Here is a 14,289-nt window from a genome sequence, read left to right on the forward strand (position 1 = left end):
TGTAACCCCAATATATTCGATAAAGTCTGCCTCTTGATCAATCACAGCAGCGATGCTCTTGACTGAAGAATATGGCTGGCTGAACAGCTGAGCTGACAGATTTCAAATTCTGGGTCCCTGAACACCAGCATCAAGTTTTTGATGCCAAAGGCCCATTCAGGCATGTGTAAGCGATTGCTAAACGTGGAATAATCGCCCCCTCCTCCACTTAATTTTTTTATTCCCATAAGCACATGCCAAATTTGGAGCTATTTTTGTTCTCTGTGGCCACTCTTAGGCCACATTGCCATCTGTCTACTGGACATTTCTACCTGGGGATCCCATTAGCATGTCAACAATTTAATAACCAAAAATACCTCTTTGATTTTATTCCCCTCAGACCAACTCTTCCTTTAAATTTTCCTGTGGTAGAAGACATTGTTTTCCTATCAACCAAGAACTAAAACCTCACTATTATCTTTGCTTCTTCTGTCCCTCTCACCTTCCACATCCCACCCCAGTTGCCAAGTCCTATCAATTGTTCCTTTGCCACAGCTTTCCTGTCACCCTTCCTCTCAGTCTCCACTACACAGCTGTCCCAGTCTGGGCAGTCATTACCTCATGTGCGAACAATTAAATGCTTTCTCAACTGGGTTGCTCTCCTCTAGTCTCTCCATACTCCAAACAGTCTGCACCAGCCACCTCATTCATCCTCCTGAACTGTAACTTTGATCAAAACGACTATTGAAAGCTCTCAATGACCCCCCACTGCCTCCAAATAAAGTTCATATTCCTCCCTCACTTATTCAAAGTAGGCTCCTCTAAGGCCCCATTCTTCCTCACCAACTCCATCATCCAGCTTCTCCACAAGTCATTTGTTTTTACATGCCCAGTTGCTTCATATGCTCCACAGATATGTTACATTGGCTTGTGGCAAGTAAAATTTTACCTCTTCAGACAGGTCTCCTGTGACCCCCCCACCCCCGATCTAAAGCAGGCTTCCTCACTTTAGCTTACTATTTTCCCTCTCATGCATTGATCACAAGTATAAAATGTTCATTTATTTGTTTATTTGTTTACTGTTTCTTTCCATCATTGTGATGTAAACTCTATGAGGACAAGGACCACAAAAGTTTTAGTCAGTGCTGTAGCCCTAACATCTAGCACAGTGCTTGTCACGTCATAGATGCCCAATAAATATTGGTAGAATGAACGGATGTTCATTGGTTAATGCCTATATGTCTAATTTTGGCTCGTGCCACCCTCTTCCCGTGAAATGCCATTCCCAACCTCTCTATTTCTGTGAGTAATACCTATTCATCAATCATTGTTCCTTTTTTTTTTTGAAGTCCTTTTGACTGCCCCTGCCTAAACTGATTCTTTAGATTATAAAACTTCTTCAGGTCAGGAATCCCTTCTTGGCTATTACAGAGCACTTTGTGAACACTCAGCAATTATTGACACATATTTTAAGATGTTATGATTAATAATAGACTTTTCTGTAATATAGTTGACAAGAATATAATGATGCAATCCTGGAGACTGACTTTAATATAGATGTGTTTACTAGCCTTAAAATTATTATAAAGTCAGACACAAAAAGGTCAGAGGGTCTCAGAAAGGTAAACGGCCTTACTGTGTGCTAGCCTGAGTCATGTTTCCTAATAAAACCTCTCATGTATGTCTGAAATCTTGACAGGTAAAGACAAAGCCCTGAATTTCATGCCATGGAGATAATCTTTCAGCTTTAGCCTCTGAAACTAATAATGTCTTATTTAACAAAGAACTGAGTACTGAGATAGACTAGATACTTTGTTATTATGGGCTGAATTTTTGTGCCCCCCACAAGTTCATATGTTAAGGTCCTAAAACCCAATGTGATGCTATTTGAAAGTGGAGCCATTGAGAGGTAATTTGAAGTTTACATCAGGCCATGAGGGTAAAGCCCTTATGATGGGATTAGTATTAGTATCCTTATGAGAGAGAGACCAGAGATTTCTCCCTTTTCACCATGTGGGGACACAATGAGAAGGCACACATCTGCAGGCCAGAAAGAGAGCCCTCACCACAGAATCCAACTGGCCAGCACATCGATCTTGGACTTCCGCTGGCTTAAGAACTATACGAAAAAGATTCCGATTGTTTAAGCCATTCAGTCTGTGGTATTTTGTTGTGACAGCCTAAGCTAAGACATTGATATTTAAAGGTTTTTTAGAGGAGATACAAGAAGGTTGCTCTATTATCTTCATGACTGAAATTGACCTGACCAGCGAACCTAACAGGAAGTTAAGGACGGTTTTGCTGGCTGCATTTGAGCCTCTTGAATCCTTTCCTTTCTTCCTCTTTCCCTATATGGCTATATGGATTTATGGATTTGCAGCCTGACATTTCAGAGGATGTGCCACTGCCTCCTTTCCCCACCCCGGCCTAATATAGATGTCTCCAGTGACTCATGCAAGTAAAACACTTGCTTTCTCATATGATGTGCACCCTAGAAAGCATGACTTATGGGAACCAGATGAAGGAATTCAAGCTTAAAAATCTGGATATTTTTGTCTTCAGATCTTTGAAGGTCTGCCACTAGGAAGAGTAAGCAGACAGGCTTTGTTGCAACTTCAGTAGGATTAGGAATGTGGGTGGAAGCAAATTTAGCAAAAGGACAAAATTTCTAATAGAGACGCCCCAAGATGAAACAGGCTGCCTCGGGAAGTAGGAAAATAGTTCTCTATCACGAAGGACACTCAAGCTGAACTTGAATGACTTCTTGGTAGAAATGTGGTTATAATTAAAGCATTAGGGGAAGGGAGAGGAAGGTTTGACTAGGTGATCTATCAGAAACTTTAGGATCCTGGCGGAGTGTGATTCTAGGACACTGAGAAGGAACAAATAACAAAAGCTTTTGTACACGCTATTACTTTGGCCCTTAATTCTCTAGGAATACCCTCCCATGCATTTTGCTTCTGGAAAGGCCAAAAGCTGTCCAGAAAACTCTCCATCTGAAGCATATAAGAAGCACAGAACATCTTTTGAGTGTCAAAAACTATTGGACCTTTCTCAGGCAGCTGCTGAAGATGGTAGAGGGGCAGACCCTAGTGCTCAATGGCCAAGGTCATCTTTTAGGTTGCCTGGAGGCCACTGCGGCCAAGCAGATGCTGCTGGGCTGGGAGGTGGTGGTTGTGTGCTGTGAGGGTATTAGCATTTCTGTCAATTTCTACAGAAAAAAGTTGAGGTACTTGGTCTTTTTCCACCAGTGGATGCACACCAACCCATCCTGCCACCCTTATCATTTCTGAGCCCTTAGCCACCTTCTTTGGTGGGCCCCATGAAGCATGCTGCCCCACAAATCAAGCAAGGGTACGCTGTGTTAGATCACAGCTTTTATCGTTTGTATTTTTAAAAACTTATTTATTTATTTTTATTTTAGAGAGATGGGAAGGGGAGAAGGAGAGAAACATCCATGTGTGGCTGCCTCTCAAGCACCCCTTACTGGGGACCTGGCCTGCAACCCAGGCCTGTGTCCTGACTGGGAATTGAATAGTGACCCTTTGGTTCGCAGACTGGCGCTCAATCTACAGAGCCACACCGGACAGGGAAGACCTCAGCTTTTAGAATGCCAGGTGTGTGATGGGTCCTGCTGCCCTATGACAAGAAAAACCGAATGGGCCCTGGCCAGGTAGCTCAGTTGGTTAGAGCAGTGTTCCTATATGCCAAGGTTGCAGGTTCAATCCCCAGTCAGGACACACACAAGACTCAACCAATGAATGCATAAATGGGCGAAACAACAAATCGATGCCTCTCTTTCTTTCTTCCACTCTCTCTAAAATCAAACTTTTAAAAAAAAATTTAAAAATTAAAAAGAGAAAGCAAATGGTGGTTTCTGCTGTCTTCAAGGTTGTGTGTCTGAGGCCTACATGAAAGTTTGCCTACTTTGGGTGCCTGGCTCATAAGGTTGGCTGTAAGTAGCAAGCAGTCACTGCCACTCTAAAGGAGAGGAAGAAGAGGCCAAAATCCATTGCCAGGGCGGGGAAAGCTGCTCAGGAGGCTATAGAAGAAAGCTGAAAAGAACATGGAGAAGAAAACTAACAAATACACAGAGGTCTTCAAGACTCATGGACTCCTGGTCTGAGCGCAATAAAATTGAATGTTAGTTCCTCATGCTCGGCTTGGCCTGCCCTTCCTCCTTCACTGCTCTAGAATGTAGGAGACCCCCTCCCCCAGCACCCTGAACCTTTGAATGCTGGGAACACAGAAGGGGTCTTAGTCACTGCTGCTTAAGAAAGGCGTTTTAAAAAGTTTAAATGACTCTAAGAGCTGTACAGCGTAATTTGCCTGTGATGTACTCATGAGAGTTTTAGGAAATCAACAGCTGGAACAGGTAGTTCAATTTTCATATTTACAAGCAAGCTGGAAAACACAGGCTTAAACTTCCCATATGATTAGAAACTATACTCTGTAGCTTTTAGGATGTGAGGTGATGCTTGGGGAGAGAATGAACCTGGTGGTGTACAAGGGTATTTACAGATGCATAGACCGGGGCAGCCAGCCACGAAATCACAGGCATTACCCTTGTGCCTTTTCTGTACCTTGTAATCAGAAATGAACAAATTATTTTTAAAGGAAAAATTTTATCTGGAAACCACAATGTGATTGATTTTTGAGACAAATGGGAAAGAAATGAAGTCATATACATCAAACCTTTTGGAAATTTGTCAGAGACAGCTGAGTAGCTTTGGGTATAAAAATCTCAATTCCAGCTTCCTTGTGTTTGTTTAAGCATTGCTGCAACTCAGATATAAACCATGGCAGGGTCCAAAGGTCAGCTGAGCTCAGATTATCAGCCTGTAACAGCTAAATCTCTGTAAGCGAGCTATTTATTCCTTAAAAGGACAGGTCTCAACCTACAATTTTTTGGCTATAAAAATTACAAACAAGTCCAATGAATAAAAATACAATATTAGACATGTGCTTTTAATTGTAATTATTTTTAAAAAAACTATGAAATATTCAATGTATGTGTATCCGTCAGTTGGGGCAGAACTAAAGCCATTCACAAAGCCCTATTTTGTTTGAAAATCAGAATCCACATGGGACTTGAGTTATAAATGAGAGAAGTCCCAGTTGTGCCTTTGGGGCTTAGCTTTAGGGTAAAAGAGAGTTTGCAGACTTCATTTTCCATTCATACTACATACAGTCTTCATCTTTTGGGTGCCTATGTTTTTAATACTCGGTTTAATTTTATCTGGAAAAGATGAGTAGCTCATATGCCACATTTACTGCTAGGCTCAGGCAGAGAATTCTTGTGAATAGTCCTATTTGTATTCTGAGCAACACATACTAGAAGGGGTTTGATTCTACTTCATTCCACTGCTTCTTTTGGGCATATGCTCTGGCAGAGAGGTGCTGAATATGACCCATTCCTTTTTTCATACCATCTGCTCAGGGAAGTCCATCGTTTTGGGTAAGAAGCAACTTGATAGCAGCAAAGTCCCTCGGTTCTGTTGGGGATCAAGCTTGGGAGCTTGGAACACTCATTCCTTTTCTGTATGTATGTATGTATCTATCTGTTTTATTTATTTAACTTTATTTTTACTGCTGACACTATTACAGATGTCCCTGCCCCCCTTCCTTTGCCTACCTCTACCCAGCCCTCGTCCCCCTACTCCCTCAGGCTACCCAGCCCTCACCCCCCTACTCCCTCAGGCCATCACCGCACTGTTGTCTGTGTCTATGGGTCATGCACATCTGTTCCTTGGCTAATCCCTTCACCTTCTTTCATCCCTTTAGAAAAGAAAGAAAATCCATTTCAAACAAAGCTTTGAGGGCCCCAGGCTCTACCCACCAGCTCGGACAGAGGAAAGAGCTGATAGGAACTATCTGCAATTATGCTGCAAAAGCCACATCTTCACAGGTTTCCTTTGCTGAGACTGCAGTCTGGGCTGCTAGGGATCAGGGTGGGTATGCCCTGTCCTGGCAGCTTTCTTGCACACCTGGTAAATTATCCATAAAACCACCAAGTCACTGTCATGTAGAAGAGCCCTGAGAACACCTCTCTGTTCATCTGAGGTTCCTCTTTTTAGCTAAAGCAGCCACCTAGGTTGGGCAGCTAAGGTGATCTTTGAAAATGGCCAATAAAGAAAGATTTTGCCTGACTTATTCTATATTTGATAATAATAATAATAATAGTAACAATAAAAGGTCTTAATTTCCTGGTGTTTTATCATTGATTGATTTAGTTGACAACTTCTGCATCCTCTCGCTTCTGCTTCTGAAGCTGTTGGAACAGTCCAACTGCCGCTGGGCTGGGCCGGGCTGGGCTCGGCAAAAGAGAGAGGCCAAATGATCTGAAATACCAGGCCCCTGTTCAAATGTCCTATAAGCATGTCAGAAATGTGCTGATGAATTGACACAAATATTTATATAAATAGAAACTTTATAAAATGTCAAAGTAACAGAGGGCAGATTTTCATCCAGAGCCTGGAACACTGAAAACCGAGATTCTTTTCTTCCTCATCTCCCACCCTTCCCATCTCCCACTCTCCCTACATTTCACATATTATATCTTAACACTTTTCACAAAACCATTAAGTTTTGAAATTGCAGTTGCATTGACGTATCTTGAATGTATTTTCTCATACTATCAATGAAAAAACTGAGTCCCAGAGTAGGGAAGTAATTTACCAAGATCACACAACCAGGTTTAGCAATAAAGCCAAGACTCTATCACTGGTTCTCTAATTTCTCATCCATAATTCTCCTTTGGAGTCGTGTTGTCTCAGGACCTAACATCACCATATTCCCCCCTTCCTCACCAGAATAAACTAGATGGGGCTTATTAAACTGGTAATGAAGAAGGCTGATGCATAAAAAAAGTCCTTTAGCCTTTTTCTTTATGCATCTTAGGGAAAATCAAGCTGATTGGGGCATATAACAATCTCTAAGTCTAGCAAAGGTTGCTTAATAAATAAATCACCAGCCTGTTTCCAAGGAGAACAGATGAAGGTGGAGGGGGAAAAGATGATATTAAAGCAATTAAATTAGAGTTAAATTCAGCATATTTGATGCATAATTAATTAGTGATGGGGTTTGAGGAGAAGGGTAAGCTGTTTGAATGATCCTATCTCCCTTGGGGACCACTGCCCATGTTTGACATTTGCCAGTCAGGACTGGCAAGTGTCTGTACATTTGTTTATTCCTCTCTGTGCCTCTCTTTTTCTGAGGATAAAGGGTAAGACACAAAACAGTCTGTTTTTCTGGGCATCCAGGGCAGGTGCAAGAATTATGTGTACCTGGGAGAACACTTTGCTGTCAGGGATGGGAAGCAGCCATTCTGTTTTCTTAAGAATGCAGAAACCTAGTGCTTCAGCCTTTCCTAAACTGGGAGCCCATGCTGTTCTGTTGGGACATGCCTCCTTGAACCTTCCTTGGCTCACTCCAGCTGTTTCCCATGAAGCTATAACACAGCTCAGGAAAGGAGAGAAGTTGCTGAAAAGGAAAATAAATGGAAAAGAGAAGACTGACCTTCTTGCCTCCATTCTCAATGACTCATTCTTATGTACGTGTGGTAGAGGGGACATTTGTCCACTCATGGACCCCAGGCCTAGTATGAGAAATAACCCTGTCTTCTGTCTTCCAGCACTTTCTACTAAAGCTAGAGGCACAAAGTCAACCTTGTCAGGATTATCATTATCAGTATTATTATTTTGCACAGAACTTGAAGGAGAGATGGAGAGAGAAGCCATGATGGTTTAGACTTAAACTGCCCTTCACTTCCCTCACCCATTATCTGGGCTAAATGCTGTCCCTGGTTCCTAGGCCCATTGCCTTCTGAAATCATCCTGAAGTGTCTCCCTGTTGGCTCAGCTTTGCACCATCTGAAAATGCTTAGTATTATCTAAGAGCTTGGAATCTATCACCGTGAACCCTCTTTTCGGATCAAGAAGACTGGTCTCAGAGCAAATCCCAGAGCAGGCCTTCTTTTACTCATTTACATTAATCATTCTTGCAATTCCATTGTGACTTCATTCCTTTTACATTGTGTCTAGGGTGGAACATTCTCCAAGTTTCTACACAGAGGCCTTTCTGAAAGTCTAAATGATTGTTTTCAATATTTCATTCTTAGCTACACGTATCTTCTGTAATAATTCTCGTAAGTTAGGCAGGCCTGAGTTCCTACAACAGCAACTATGAAGAAACGACTCTCTTTCTGTGTGTGTGTTTTCTGTGAACGTTACACTGTGGCTTGCTGCACCGAATAATTCTAAGGAGTTCATCTTGATGAGGTCTATATGGGTGAAGGATGGGTAAGGTATAATCTTCAGGAGTAATATTTTAGGATCCAAGTATTCAACAACAATAAAAAAAAATCTCAGAGAGCACTACTAAAAAAATAAGGTAGAAACCTGGAGAGAGGGCCTTTCTCCTGGGCTTCAAGAAGTCTAAGGACCTAAACAGGTCCTCTGGGGGATACAAATATAAAGTGGTGTTATTTGCTACACAAAAACTGTGTCTTTGAGTAAGCAGAAAAGGAACCTTTGTGGTAAATCATGAGCTGAAGATGAGCTAGATTGTCCAGCTTTGTGATGCCCTCCTAGCAGGTGATATTTCTTGAGTTTTGTCAAACTTTTAATAAAATAATTTCAAATATTTCAGCTTTGATCCAGCCGAGTTGCATACAATCAAGAAATTACCCCCTTTCAATCTCTGGACCTAAGTTTTAGAAGGGGCACAGAACCTCAGGCCAGAGTTGCCGCAGCAGCAACTATTAGGGAGTAAATATCTCAAGAAAAAAAGTGATTTACTTGTGTGGAAGGTAGGCCACTGGGTATTCTTCCCCGATCCATTGACCCATCAAGGTTGTTTTCTTTACAGCGCCAGTTTTGGAAGGGGTTTGGTTTTATGTGTATTTGTTTTAATAGAAGCCATGTCAAATGTCTCTGTATGGTGTGGGTTGCCTCCATGTTTCAGAGAGGTCAAAGATTACACAAGTCATCAAGAGCATAGACTATGCAGCCAGGCCACATAGTTCCACCAATCCTACTATATTTTATCTGTACTTATCAGTTACATTATCTCCAAAATGATAACTGTGTCTGTTTAATTAGCTCATGGTGGATTAGTTGTATTAAACCATTTAAAGCATATAGCACAGTGTCTAGTACTGTGCTCAATGAATGGGAGCCGTGGCTGCTGATGCTGTTATTATTATTTACTATGGTAAGTGCTCAATGTTGTTGTTGTTATTATTATTATTTATTATGGGCGTCCTCAGCCTCCAGAGTATGAAATGCAGACTCATTGATCTGACCAAAAGGTCTTCCAAGTCCTTTTTTTTTAGGAAAGCCATGAGCCACTATCCACAGCACCAACTGTTTATGTCAATAAATGATCCACTGTGATCAGTTCTCCAACTTACCCCCAGAAGTTTTACAACCAGTCAGCTGAACAAAACTGCTCATTTGTGATAATTCTTTATACCTAACTTGTCAAGGTTAGTGATCCATGGCACATCGTATTATTTTCTCTGGAGTCTCAGCCTTATTTGCCAAGAAAGACACTTTAGGAGTGGGATTGCCTTTTAAAAATAGAAATCTTCAAAAAAGTCCCAACCAGAGAGGTTAGTTCTTCTGCTCATCAATCTTCATTCCTGAAGTTTCACTTGTTTTTCTTTTCTTCCTTGAATGGTAAACTACACCGTCATCACCATTATACAGCCCTAACTAGGGAACGTAAGTATGAAACCCTCTAGAGTGCATTTCAGAAATCACTCTCCTGTTCAACAAGTCAATACCTTCACCTTGGTTTGATGACGCATTCTGACCATCCTGACTTGCTCCCATTATTTCTTCTTTAACTCACTCTTTCATGTTTCCTTCTAATGTCCCTCAGGAGCAGAATAAGATAGGAAGACGGCACAGAGATAAATATGTACTGATTGCCTGCTATGACTCTCCCAAGTACTTCACTACACAGGCTCCATTCATCTCTTAGTATTGCTCATGGCTGAAGAAGGTAGCGCTTATTGTAGACTTACTTTGTGTTTGCTACTTCATAGATACTGTCTTACTTAATCCTCATACGCTAACCCTCTGGAGTAGGTATCATTATTCCCAGAGTAGAGATAGAAAAGAGAACATCAAAGGCTGAAGCAACTTGCTTAAGGTTATACAAGCAATGAGAAAATAGCAAAAAAAGAAAAAAGAAAAAGAAAGAAAGTAGCAGAGGCAAGGTTTGAACCCAGGAGGATCCATCTGATTCTAAAGTTTATGTTCACCCCCTACAAAAGAACAGGTAATTGGTTTAAGAAATTATTTAACTATAAAGCAAACTTTAAAAATTTTTATAATAAATTATAATGCTTTCAGTTTTAAATAATGATTAAATTAATGTATTGTTGTTTAAGGCATAAGGGAATAACATTAAAAACATGGATGAATCTTGAGAATAGCATGCTAAGTGAAGGCAGTCAGAAAGAAGTTAAGAACCATATGATTTTACTCATATGTGGAATATAAAACTGAAAGCAACAAATGAACAAACATGGAAAACAAACAAACAAAAACTCATAAACACAGACAGCAGCATAGTGGTTACCAGTGGAATGAAGGGTAGGGGTAATAAAGGGTAAAGGAGTTCAAATATATGGCGACAGAAGATTTGACTTTGGGTGTTGAGCACGCAATGCAGTACACAGATGATGTAGCATAGAATCATGCACTTGAAACCTATATAATCTCATTGACAAATGTCACCCCAACAAATTTAATTTTAAAATAAATAAAATAAAATTATAATAAATTACTTGAGTTCTACACGATTTTGGAAATCAACTGAGATTTTATTCTCAACATCTATCACCTAGCTTAAGGATTACAACTTCCTTCCTTTTAACGAGACCTTGAAAGAGGCAAATTAGATCATGGCATGAGGGAGCTAAGAATACTATAATTAAACCTAAAACAAAGGAGAGTTATAGCAATCACACTCTTGCTATGGTGTCAATGTTTAACACTAACTTATGTGTTACCCCTACCAAGACATTTGCATTCCAGCAAAATTATGCCCTAACCTCAAATAATGAGCTTTCAATTGTAGATTCTCAGTCGACTTTGCAGGCCTGGAGTTGAGCTGGCTGAGAAAAAGTACATTTTCCATGTATCTCTAATCACATAATAGAAGATCTGCCCAGCCTGCTTTATCCTCCCCGCCTTCAGAATTTACCTGAGACGTAGAACTGCATGCTTCTCTCATCAATGCCAACCTTGTTTATAGCTATGCAGTAGTATATACCAGAAATGTTGCTGGTCAATATCTTCAGGGTGCTCAGAGTCTAAAAAGAGAGAAGTGATGCATTAGTCACAGTTAACAAGGTATAGTAGTTATTAAGGCTATTCACCAGATATTTCTAATTCTTGCCCCTTTCAGGCACATAGTAGGTTTTCCTTCCTGGAACCCTTGTGATTGAGCGGGGCCATGTGACTTATTTATGGCCAAGGATTTGAGAATACAAATGATAGTTGGTCTTTTCGAAGCTGGACCACTTAATTGCTATGGTGAATAACCTTCTATTCCAGAAAGAAAGATCCTCCATAGTTCTTTCTTTCTTGAGTAATGATGAGCAGTGTTTGAGATGATGGCTAATCTTGCCAGCCAGCATCCCTAAATGACTACAATAAAAAAAACCCTCCTTTCTTATGTGCAATTGGATATATAGCATGGGCAAGATATAAACCTTTGTAATTTTGAACCAAACAAACTTTGGAGTTGTTTGTTTTCATAGTACAACCTGGCCCATCTTGATTAATACATCAGGTTACCTTGGAAGTGGGGCTTTATTTATTCATTAATTCAACAAACATTTTTTTCAAGGGCTTCTCTGAATGTTGACCTCTTGGAAAGGGAGTGAAAATATGAAATTATTTAATTTCATGAGGAAACAAATATAAACATAGAATCAGTCACAAGCCTGTCATTTGAGTTAATTTCCCAAGTCAACTCAAGTTTCAAAATAACAACATAATATTTAATACTTTTTACTGTGTCAGATATAATAATAAACATTTTATACATGTTATCTCATTTAATCTTCCCCAAAACTCTATAATATAGAAACTCTTAATAACACCTCTTTTTACTGATGAGGAAACTGAAGCTTAGAGAAGGAAAATAACCCACAAAAGTCAAAAGCTCAGAAATAATGGAGGTGACATTCAAATGTAGAGCCATAGTTTGACTTGAGAATCCCTGTTTTTTTTTAACCACTGTATTTTACTGCCTTGAAAATTAAAATCACTCTGGCTAGTTAATAATAATAAAAAAACTATTATTATTTTAGAAGAAAGTGAAAAATCCAAGTCTCATTTTTTTTTAACCATTAGAATTAACCTCTTTCCCACTAGGTCTTTTGCTTACAATGCCTCTGAAGTTATTTGTTCTTTTCCTATTCATTGGTTATTATGGAGATAAACAATAAAAAGAATTTAAAGGTGAATGGAGAAGATGAAAGAAGCCTAGATAAAGACTAAACTGAATTAAGTGGCCTCTGTAGAGCCAAAGTACCTTATTATCTGAGAGTGGAGCATGGGTAAAAACTCAGGATTCTGTTGGCAAGAATGAGATTTTTCCCACTAGCCTTCTCTCATCAGCAATACTTCTTTTAGAACCAGTTTACCAAGAGGCTTATGGGAAAAAAATATACGCTTATCGATATTAACTAGGCCAAATTATTATTTTTTCCTTAAAAGTGTCTTGTCTCAGGCTATGGAGTTACAGATTATACCACACTAAATAGCTGAGATTCATCAGTTTGGGTTTAGGTCAAGCTCATTACCAGAGTCTAATAGGATTTTCCCTTGAAGATTGTGGCATCTATCTGCAGGGTCTGTCATGCAGATTCTGAAGAAGAAGGTACAGTGACTACTTTTTCAGCAGAGAAAGCACTTTTTCCCATTGTTGTCACTGACCGGGTAGGAACACCTGAATTTCCTTGCTGTGCTGGTTTACAGTGTGTGCTTCCACAATTATTCATCACATTATGACACCGTAGTTTTTTTGTTGTGAGGGAGGAGAGAGGAAGAAAGGAAAGGAAAGGAAAGGAAAGAAAAGAAAAGGAAAGAGAAGGGAAGGGAAGAAGGAAGGAAAATGTAGAACAAATTCTATATTTAAAATACAGAACTGTATTTAACAATGTGAGACATGATACATTTGTTATGATACACCGGACAGGGTGTAAGGAGACCTGGGTCCTAGTCCCAATTATACCATCAGTTGGATGGAGAACTGTTACTTCCCTAGATTTCAGTTTTCTCATCTGCAGTGTTTGAAGAATAAACAAAGATGAACTCTCAAGTTCTTTATAGCTCTTATCTTCTGTGCCATTCCCTCTAGCTTAATCAACCCACTCACTGAGGTCTCACACAGTTAATACGTAACCAGACCGAGCTGGAACAAAAATCATTTTGAGGGAGGGAATAAATAAGGCCTCCAAGAAAGAATTTGACTCCGTTTACTGTATTTTTCCATATATAATGCCCACTTTTGTGCGCAAATTTTTGAAGGAAAATAAGGATGTGCATTATACATTGTTATAATAATAGGTATAATAATCCTGAGCATAATGTGCACAGAAACATGGGTGCGCATTATACACAGCAAAATACAGTAATTTTAAATAAGATAAATCACTTAAAATCTACCTCTACCTGCTTCTCTTTGTGTCCAAGATTTGTCTCCAAGCTCACAATTTTGACTTCACTCAAAGTTGTCCCTTGAGCACTGTATTAGTTTATGCCTTACAGTAAGATGGATTTTGACCCTTTTGGCCTTCGTGAGCTGGTGTTAAGTCCCATGAGCGTGTTACATTACGTGGCAAAAGAGACTTTGCAGATGGAATTAAGTTTGCTAATCAGCTGACCTGAAGACAGAGAGGTTATCTTGGATTTACATGTCGGCCCAATGTGATCACATGGGCTCTAAAAAGTGGAAGTGGGACACAGAACAGTTAAAGTAATGCAGCACAAGAGGGAGGCAGGACAAGATTGAAGGCTGAGAAGGACTAAACATGATGTTGCTGGCATTAAATCAGAGAAAGGAGGCTATGACCAGGGAATGTGAGTAGCTTCTAGAAGTTTAGAAAAACCTCCAGATGCCAGCCAACAACAACAAAAGGGACAATAGTCCTACAGCACGAGTGAGCTTGAAAGCAGATTTTTTTTCTTAGAGACTCTACAAAAAACTGCAGTCTTGTCAATACCTTGATTTCATCCTTGTGAGACTCTAAGCAGTGGGTCCAGCAGAGCCACACTTTACCTAGAC

The 14,289-nt window shown here is 39.9% G+C and overlaps 1 protein-coding gene across 1 annotated transcript in view; it reads right to left on the minus strand.

Moving 5' to 3' along the window:
• The window catches only part of LOC129071112 (vascular endothelial growth factor receptor kdr-like), a 168,307-nt gene that overhangs the window by 57,489 nt on the left and 96,529 nt on the right, over positions 1–14,289 (minus strand). The window contains exon 12 of the mRNA XM_054574237.1: positions 11,197–11,305. Coding sequence (XP_054430212.1) covers positions 11,197–11,305 — 109 coding nt within the window. The remainder of the gene's footprint in view (positions 1–11,196; positions 11,306–14,289) is intronic.

The sequence above is a fragment of the Pteronotus mesoamericanus genome, unplaced genomic scaffold, assembly GCF_021234165.1.
Source record: "Pteronotus mesoamericanus isolate MK-2021 breed Mesoamerican mustached bat unplaced genomic scaffold, CSHL_Meso_final contig_256, whole genome shotgun sequence".
Taxonomy (NCBI): Eukaryota; Metazoa; Chordata; class Mammalia; order Chiroptera; family Mormoopidae; genus Pteronotus; species Pteronotus mesoamericanus.